This window comes from Lipophrys pholis (genome assembly GCF_963383615.2).
Source record: "Lipophrys pholis genome assembly, chromosome: 7".
NCBI lineage: Eukaryota > Metazoa > Chordata > Actinopteri > Blenniiformes > Blenniidae > Lipophrys > Lipophrys pholis.
The window spans coordinates 17,882,063-17,891,481 of record NC_137638.1 but is presented as its reverse complement, the minus strand read 5'-3'; the positions used below and the strand labels follow the sequence as shown (position 1 = coordinate 17,891,481).

Below are 9,419 nucleotides of genomic sequence, written 5' to 3'. Positions count from 1 at the left end.
ACTATACTTGAAACTATATATATATATATAGATATATATATATATCTATATATATATAGATATATATAGATATGTTGTATCACTGCTTGTTATGAAACACAAAAAGCCCCTGTTTGGAATATGGCGTTGACGGACATGGCACAATCTATAGCGATATCTAGTGGCTAAAGAATGACATTTTACTTACAGAGGGAATACCTTTTTTTTTTTTTTTTAAATACTTCTCAGCTTATTTCATAAGTTCAGAGGGTCATGTCGAGGTGCTGATCAGAGCCAATAGAGCTAGTAAGAATGGTATGGTGAATTGTGATGGTTGAAGAAAGACTTGGAGTGTGTGCATGTGGTTGCATAAATAATAGATACTGTAACTGGATATGGAGGTTTCCTTTTGAAGCTTATGCACAGTCTCCATCAGTATAAGAGATCATAATCCAGATACAGTGCTGTTTTTTGGTATTTAAGAGGTGTGGACTTTGTAAAATATACTTGAAAGGTGAAAGGTTGGTTTTGTGGTGGCCTGGAGAAGCTCCACCTCAAGGCGTCTTGCTTGTATAAAAAGGGTTTGGGCGGGGGCCATTTGTTTTTGTAAGTTTTGTAACAGTTTTGATAGACAATTGTCACAAAGTCTGTGCAGGTGGAGAGGGGAAAAAAAAATTTTTTTTTGCGTGGTTTGTTGGTATTTCTGAAAGCACCGAGAGAGAATGAGTGAAAAAACAATGTGCATCTCGGAATACATGGAAACTAGAACATGTACAGTGTTGAAGTGAAGAGGAGAGTGATGTTGGTCTAATTTATTTATTTATTAAATCAACTCAAGTGACATCTATATCCCAACAGATGAAAGTGTTTTGGGGCGTTGGGATGAGGTGAGGCTTTTTAAGATTTCCCCGCTTTTTCATCGGCTCTCTGTTAGACGCAATACCCAAGGAAAACTGCCAGTTTAGAAAATATATTATCCTACATACAATAAAACATTTTTGAGATGTTTCTGAACATTTCATTTGAATCTCACTACTCATCTCTAACGGTTATTCACAGTGTATCAGTATTGTTAGAGCTGCAACTTGTAGCTGGATATTAGTTTCACTTGTACAAACATCATCATACATGGTTGAACTGCTTTATTTTCAAATGTGTTTTGGCCTGTTTGAAGACTTTTGCATTGTGATAAGCTGGTGATTCGGATTCGCCAGTAAACTGTGACTTCATACGAACATGGAATTACCAGTTGTAACAAAGAGTGATTTTCCTGCTCAACGTCCCCAATCAGCGGAATCTGAATGTTTCGCCAGACAATTTCTTCTTTGCTAATGTCATTTTCACTAAACCTTCAGTTCAATGTACAGATTGCTTGACATTGTGGAATTTGTGTGTATGGAATAGCAATACTGCAAGATTTCACTCTTTTTTTTTGAAGTTGAAAATGCTGTCAAGTTGTTCTTGTAATAAAGGTTTTCTTCTGACATTTATGAATCAGCCATTCATTTTTTTTCATGAGGAATATAATGTTCATGTTCTGGCCGTCCTGCATTGCCTGTTTAAGAAAAGCCCGGACATGAACATGGATAGGGTGTTATTCTTCATGCATGACATGTTTTTTCTACTTAGATTGATATGTCATCTTGAGCAGTTACCACCATTGAGCCATATCAATACCATTTTATCCAGCTGACTATGAGTGAACGCAGAGTAAAAAGAGTCATCAGTCCATCACAGGGTAAGCACAGCGACAGACCGACTCACATTCACACGTCCACTCAGTTTAGAGTCACCAATTAACCTGTCATGCATGTTTTTAGGCTGTGGGAGTAAATCAGATTACCGAGGAGACAACCCACACATACAGGCACCTAGACCAGTGTACACTAGCACTGCAGATCTCACTATTAGATGAGAATGTGCCTTTTGAACGATTCCTCTCAGGATTATCAACTTTGCGCAATATACAATATTTATGTTTGTGCAGCTTTTTCAGGTCAAGTTCAAAACTAAACCGAATATTTTATAACCGCTGTGTCTTGAAATGTTTGCAGGAGAAAAATCTGGGGGTTTGACTTGTTTTGCCATAGTTTTGCATGTTAGAATAACTTATTGTTTTACCCTATTTTAACAAAAACCTCAAACAGTGAACTACAAAGACATCTTGTTAAAACTAGTTGGTTTTGAGTTTAAATTCATTTTCTTTTTAGAAGAGATTTTAATTCATTCAATTAATTTCTATTTATGTTGCACCAATAATAATATAGACATCCATCTCTTGGTATTTTAACAGAAAAAAAAAATTCCACAGGAGCAAGCAGATGACATTAAGAGAAAAAAAGACCCTTCTTATTAACAGGAGGAAACCTGCAGAAATAGACTCAGTTGGCAGCTGTCAGCTGCACCGGTCTTGGTTTGTGGACAGCAAGAGGAGATAATGATTTGACAGAGACAGAGAGTAACAAACAAACCAATTAGTTGATTATAGACAGCAAGTTAATCCACTAAATGCAGTGAGACATATACTGTGAGGTTAGTGACAGGTCATGAGAAAAGTAGAAGAAAACTCTCCAAGTACACTGACCTTCCAAATAATGCAGTGTGGCCGGATCCAGCACTGTCAGCTAAAATAGAAACGTTTGAAGCCTGATCTTAAAAGTTCATGGTGGACTTGAGTGTTATACTCAAAATGCTTTAAAAGAGGATTTTGAGTTCAGGAGATAAAATAATATAATGTCCCACTGGTATCCAAGAAATGAATAAATCAAAGCAAGGAATAAGGAGGGTTGGGATTATAAGAGAGACCCAACTCAAGTTTTTAGAATGACTAATCTTTAAATGAACATATGGAGAATTATATTTGGTTAGATTTGTAGTAACTGGTACGTCATTCATAATTTTACAAAGCGGGTGTTTCTTCATCCATCCGCGCACTGATGTTAGAGCTGGAAGGTACATGTCATCCTTAATAAAGTTGTAGGGCTGCTTTTATGTGCTTGTGACAGCCAGCCCTCTGAATGAAAGCTGACTCCACACAACCTCTCGCTTGTTTTGTGCAAAGACGGAAGTAAATCAAGTGGGAGGGGACGAAGGCCATCACTGCTCCTACTACGCCTGTCACGGTAAGATGTTTGTTGGGGATTTTCTCTCCAGATTCGGTGTGCGACGAGGTTAATTTTAACTCCCGAAGGTACGCTAATTCTTCGGGTAAGGTCTGAATTAGGCCGATAGATTAAGGGCTTAACCATCCCCGGCAAAAGGCTTCCTTAAAGCCCCGCTTAGAAGGTCATGTCTCAGCCGTGCAACTGACCACTGACAGGCACACTGCAGCGGGCTGCTAGCCGTTAGCCACACTCCCATTCATCCGCCATAACTACCGCAAACATGCAGGAATGGGCCAATCAGTTATGCGTGAGTAGTTGAACGGACAGCATCAGCGATTAAACTTTTTGTCGGGAGTAATTTACGCAGCTTTATCTCACGTTTGTCTGCGATATCTGGTCGCTCGAGCCTGCTAGGCTAACGTCATTGTAGCATGGAGCTAGCCAGATAGCCAGCGTTTCCTCTGTGACAAAGTTGCTCAAATAAGTTGACAAATTCCAGTGTTGATTGTATATATGATTAGTTGGTAAACTATGAGCGAGAAGGCAGATAGGTTATCCGTTTGACACGATAACAGTGCTATTTATAACAAAAACGTACCGTAGTTAGCTTTGGCTCGCTTCGCCCGTCGGCTCAGTTAATACGCGTCGTGTTTGGTTAACTTAGTGGCTGGTTAGTAATCTGTGGAGTGTTGTCAGCTACTCCAAAACTCAACCAACAGTCAACTGAGGGATGCATCTGGCTTGTCAGTGCAGGTCGTCGCGTCTATCGTTAAAATAACATTAATACCCGGCAGGCCCGAGCCTGAGCATCACTTCTCCGATAGCATCTCTCTGCCTGCAAGTTTCCCTCACAAGAAGTTTCCCTTCAAACGCAGCCAACAGTTAGTTAATGTGCACACTGTCTGACTTATTCCAGATTTAGTGACTTGGTGTTGTTATTGTGTACTGACCTACATCCTACACATCATGAAGATCTGTGAACAGGAGCGTTGATCATAAAGTTTGTGTTCCAAGATGTGTTACTAAGCAGTTGGGATTAGTGTCTTGAATTGGCAATATTCATTTAAAAGTAAAAATTGAAACGTAAAAACATGACATTTTAATTTAACTTCATAAATGTATTGTAGATTGTCATTGTGCAGGCCTGGGCACTGGTCTGAGATTTGCTGTCCTTTAAGCTGTCATGTGATTACATTAAAAATGGAGGTTGCCATATTTAAAAGATGTCAGGGTTGACAAATGAAAACTATTTAGTTAACTTCTGTTATCTGTGTTGCTCGCCCAAACCAATAAATATATATAATCCAATAAACACATTTATGTGTGTCTGCAATTATTTCCTTTGGCGACCCCTGCAAAAAGGGAGCAGCCACTTAAGACTAATTTAATCAGACTTGTAAGAAAAGGCAACAAAATATGGTTAAGCATAAGAGAGCACCTGGATTCCTTAAAAACGCTACTCAGCCCGCATTAGGGTTATTTTCCAAACCTAAATATGTTAACCAATAGTGAAACAATAAACATGCATCTTGTACCCTTTTACCCAGCTCGGGGTCTCGGAGTGTTGGATTCACCAAAGGCAGGTCGCCAGTCCAACACAGAAGCAGATGCACAAATTCACACCTGTGGACAGATTTAGATTTTTTTTTGATCATTTTTGTTCTGTGAGAGGAAACTGAAAATATGGAGACTCCACAAAGAAAGGCCTTGAAATCCCAATGCAATCTTGAACTGGGGGTGTTTTTGCTACAAGGCAAAAGTGCTAAACACTACATTGTTACCTATACAATTAAAACATATTGAAAATATCCCTACGAAATACCATAGCCAACCAAAAGTGAGGAAAAAAATATAACTTTCTATGTTTTGTACGGTTTGTTAATAATTGTCTGTCGGTCCACTGCTCATAGCAGCTCTGGTCAATAGATTAAAAACAAAAAAATAACAGTCAGTGTTTAATGGGAGCTGTGTCTGAATCTCAATCTGAATATTTGTTGAGCTTCCTTGAGTTGAAGTTAAAAAGACAGTTCTTACTCGATTCAAGAGTTGACGTTTATCTGCTGGATTTTATTTTTAAATTATTGAAAAGTTTTGCAAAGAGGTTCTATCAAGTGGGGAAAGAAAAACAGTGGAAACATTTAAAGTCGGCTGAAGAGCACGTCGCTGGCACCACATATGCTGACGAGGAATGTTTGTTTTTCAGGATGACATATCAGTGTCTGATTGCTTAGCAAACTTTCTTGTTTTCTTTTCCAATGGTGGATCATCAAATGCCTAGAAAAGGACAGGAATTCCTCTCTTTTCCCTGCGCTTGCACTTCCTGTGTTTCCTGTTGCTCTTGTGATGCTCCAAGTCAGTAAAAGATTTCTCACACGTCCCTCTGCTCTTTTTTTTTTTTCTGTTGCTGTTGCAGGAGAATCGACAATTTGGATCCAAGATGACAGACTCCAAGTACTTCACCACCACCAAGAAAGGTCTGATTTCTCCTTATTGTTATTCAATTTGCTGATTAGCATGTTAAAAAAAACTGACAGGTTAGATTTACATGGTACACTTAATTAAACATTGCCAACAAGTCTTAATTGCATTAATCCGGTTTGGTTGAGTGACACTGGATGGCGTTCGAAAGTCTGTTTTAAAGGATGTTAATTTAGAAATGTATTTAAAGCTGTTGACAGTTGAAAAATGAATAAATAACGGGTATAATCCAAGTGACACGATGCTTTTGAACTTTTGTATGCAGTTGAACAATAAATCCAAGCAGTTTAAGATCATGGAGATTAAGGCTGCAAGACATTTTGCAATATTATCATTATCGTGATATACATATCACACAAAGACCAAACTGCAATATATGATTCAGTACACTGTGCATCAATCAAATGAAGTCCTACTGCAGTACACCGTGTTGACAACTGACGACATAATTCACTTCATTGTTTCAACATTACATCAAAAACAGGCCAGAAAACAGAAGCACAAGGACACAAAATTATCACTAGAACAATGGCCACATTCCTGGTCTGCTTTGTTTGTATTTATTCCCTTAAGGAATATACATGACGTGCAGAGTAACATTGTTACTCCGGTTGTAGCGGTTTGTGAAGTCAGATTTAATGTTGAATCCATCCAGTTTTGATTCTGTTTCATCGGATTCTGAAGCCGAGCTCGGCTGATCTCAGACACCCTGGACGTCACAGGGCAAACGGAGAAAGAAAGACCATCACATTCACATCTACAGGCAATTTGGAGTTACAAATGAGCCTAAAACATGGATGGTAGCCGGAGAGAGAACCCTTGTATGATCAAGGAGAATATGGAAACTCGAACCGGGGACAATCTCGCTTCGAACACCACCCATTAAACCACCAGGCAACCTCCTGCTGAATGAAGTTTATGAACAGCGTAGAAGCCTAATAGACTGCTAAAATGGCTCAGACTGTTGAAGCCTTGAAGGATGAAGTCTTGAAAATGTTTTGTCTTTCGTGTCGGTGTCACTGCCAAAGACCAATGGCAGCAGCTCGTGTACATCCGGGCAGACATATTGAGAGGTGGCCCTGAGATAAAACTGTTGTGGCTCTTGCTGCATGTGTGGGTTCCATCCACACCTCCCAGAACTGTTGCTCTGAGAAAGTCGGGGAAATGTAAACAGAAGCTTATAGGTGATAGAGCGCCGACTCCTCGTGATCGTTGGGGCTTACCGCAGACCTGATGGTGTGTTTCTGCTCAGTCTGCTGCTGAAATCTTGAAGGAGATTCAATGTGATTAAGGGTTTATGTTGGCTGGGAAACTCAAGTGACTAGATTCCGGTTTAAGTCCCAAATTGACAGTGCACTCACAGTCTTATGTTTTTACATTTTAATTTGTGTAAATATGCAGTAGTGACTCTGCACCGGAATGAAAACAAAGCTGAGCCTCTGAGTTTTCTGTTTGTCAATACAAACTTTGTACCAATCAGTGAAGAATCTCCTTTGTCACCCTTCATGAACATTTCATGAAGACTCGCTGCATGAATTAATTGCACTGAGGGTGAAGCAGTTGTCTCCACATGTAAGAAGTTAGTGATTCTTTCACTCATTGTTCGATAAAAACAAGCATTTAAAAAGAAAAAGAAAAACTGTTTTAGTGGATGGTTTATCCATATTACTGGGCCTGTTTGAAAACTGTAAGTATTGGCATGCTTGCTGTGCTGCCAGTTTTATTAGTGCTGCTGTGAAAACGTCCCCTCACACTCTCAGATTGCGATGCTTCACCCACAACTTCCTATCTTCACTCTTCACAGTCGTATCACAAAGTGTGGAGGATTTACTTTACAAGTATCTCTGGCAGATCACTGTCCGCCGGCCAGTTTGTGGGCCCTGCTGCACAGTTCTGTTTCTTCTGTCAATTTGTCAAAAGGATTACATGGTGAATGATTCCTTCTATTTCTTTTGTATGTTTGTGCGCAGGGGAGATCTTTGAGCTCAAGGCAGAGCTAAACAGTGATAAGAAAGAGAAGAAGAAGGAGGCCGTAAAGAAAGTCATTGCATCCATGACAGTGGGCAAGGATGTCAGGTAAGCCTGTGCTGATAAAGCCAGAGAGGTCCACAGTCGCATCATGCAGTTGCCTTGTTTCACATGTTGATGCTGCAGTCACATCCCAGTCTTCCCTCTGTCAGCGCGCTGTTCCCAGATGTTGTGAACTGCATGCAGACGGATAACCTGGAGCTGAAAAAGCTGGTCTACCTCTACCTGATGAACTACGCCAAGAGTCAACCTGACATGGCTATCATGGCTGTTAACACCTTTGTGAAGGTAAAAAGTACTGTTTAGTCAGTATGTAGAAGCTGCGTGGAGTTAGGAATGTATCAGTCAAGTTAAATAATCTGTATAGTTTGTGATTATTAGAAGTGTATTTTAGTTCTTGAGTGCTTCCTCAACAGTTGATCCTTTATCTGGAGCTGCAGAGATGAAGTCTGTCCCAGCCAATGCTGGCTAAAAGGCAGATTATGGCTCTGCTGGTCCCAGATCATCACAAGGATCACATGCAAAGAGAAAAGGAACACCTGTTAAAATATTAGTGCTATTTTATTGTATCACTATCTCTAGACCATTGCAACAAAATCCTGGTATGCGTTACGTGTATGAATTTGAATTAGAACATCTTAAGTCTAGAGCAGTATTTAAATTACCAGGTCTTTGCGATTCAGAAGTTTCCTGCTTTATTTGCTTTGCTTGCTTCATGTCTTGCTTGAGCCAAACAGGAAAAGTAATAGTCTACTTTTTATTCACACGGTGTCTTTGTGTATGATCAGAATTTACAAATGAGTGTTTTTCTGTTTTGTGAGTGTGGATGAAATAGAATTAGTTTTTAATTGCATATCGCCGTCCAGGGCTTTGTATGGCAAGCAGTATGAACATTTGCAGCTTTTTCATGCGTGCAGCACTCTTCACAGCTGTGTGTGCTTCTCACTGCTGTTTCTCTCCCACGTTCCTGAGTTTAGTAGTATAATAACTTAATGTCAAGGTTTTAGCTGAGGTTCAAGACAGTCATCTGTCTCAGTTGTTCCTTTTTTTTTTCAAATTTCTTGTATTATAGCAATTGTAACACAATGATATATATATTTTTTGTTGTACTGAAGCTATCAAAGTCTGATTGAATGAAAACAGAAAAGCACAGTTGTCAATATGGTGTTTGTAGTTTACTGGCATGATGGCCTGTCATTTTACAGGCACGATTTGTGTACATCTTTAGCAAGTGCACAGCCGTAAAATCTAAATAAATCCAAGTGGCCTCAATATTACTATATTTGTAAGTCGGTAGAAACACAAACTGTTAAACTCATGATGTTCCGACTCCTAGGACTGTGAAGACCCCAACCCTCTCATCCGGGCCCTGGCTGTTCGTACGATGGGCTGCATTCGTGTGGACAAAATCACGGAGTACCTCTGTGAGCCACTGAGAAAATGTCTGAAGGACGAAGACCCGTACGTCAGGAAGACGGCAGCCGTGTGTGTAGCGAAGCTCCACGACATCAACGCCCAGTTGGTGGAGGATCAAGGCTTCTTAGACACCCTGAAAGATCTGATCTCAGACTCCAACCCCATGGTACGCTGACTTCTGGCAACTCATAAGTTGGTTATTGAGCCTGCTAAGATCTCTTCTCATGGTGGCACAGCTGGCTTCAAACCGCCGTCTTGTATTTCACTGATAAGCTCTTTGCTGGCACAGAAGTGTTTAATGTGATGCCAGCAGTGTGTGATAGTACAACACCCTCTCTGTCTTTTGATGTATTTGTTGGCCACTGTTAGTTTTTTTTGTTGGTTTTTTTTTGGTGTTTATCTGTCCTCTTGCCA

The 9,419-nt window shown here is 40.0% G+C and overlaps 1 protein-coding gene across 6 annotated transcripts in view; it reads left to right on the top strand.

The window, feature by feature from the left end:
- The first annotated feature begins 3,051 nt into the window (after positions 1–3,051).
- Positions 3,052–9,419, top strand: part of ap1b1 (adaptor related protein complex 1 subunit beta 1) — a 29,997-nt gene continuing 23,629 nt past the window's right edge. For 3 of the 6 annotated variants that reach the window (XM_080466900.1, XM_080466898.1, XM_080466901.1), the window contains exons 1-5: positions 3,052–3,101; positions 5,497–5,557; positions 7,532–7,637; positions 7,742–7,877; positions 8,926–9,171. In XM_080466900.1, coding sequence (XP_080323026.1) covers positions 5,521–5,557; positions 7,532–7,637; positions 7,742–7,877; positions 8,926–9,171 — 525 coding nt within the window. In that variant the 5' untranslated portion in view covers positions 3,052–3,101; positions 5,497–5,520. Of the gene's footprint in view, positions 3,102–3,267; positions 3,391–5,496; positions 5,558–7,531; positions 7,638–7,741; positions 7,878–8,925; positions 9,172–9,419 lie in introns of those variants that run through there. The other 3 variants (XM_080466896.1, XM_080466899.1, XM_080466897.1) reach the window with 3 other exon arrangements.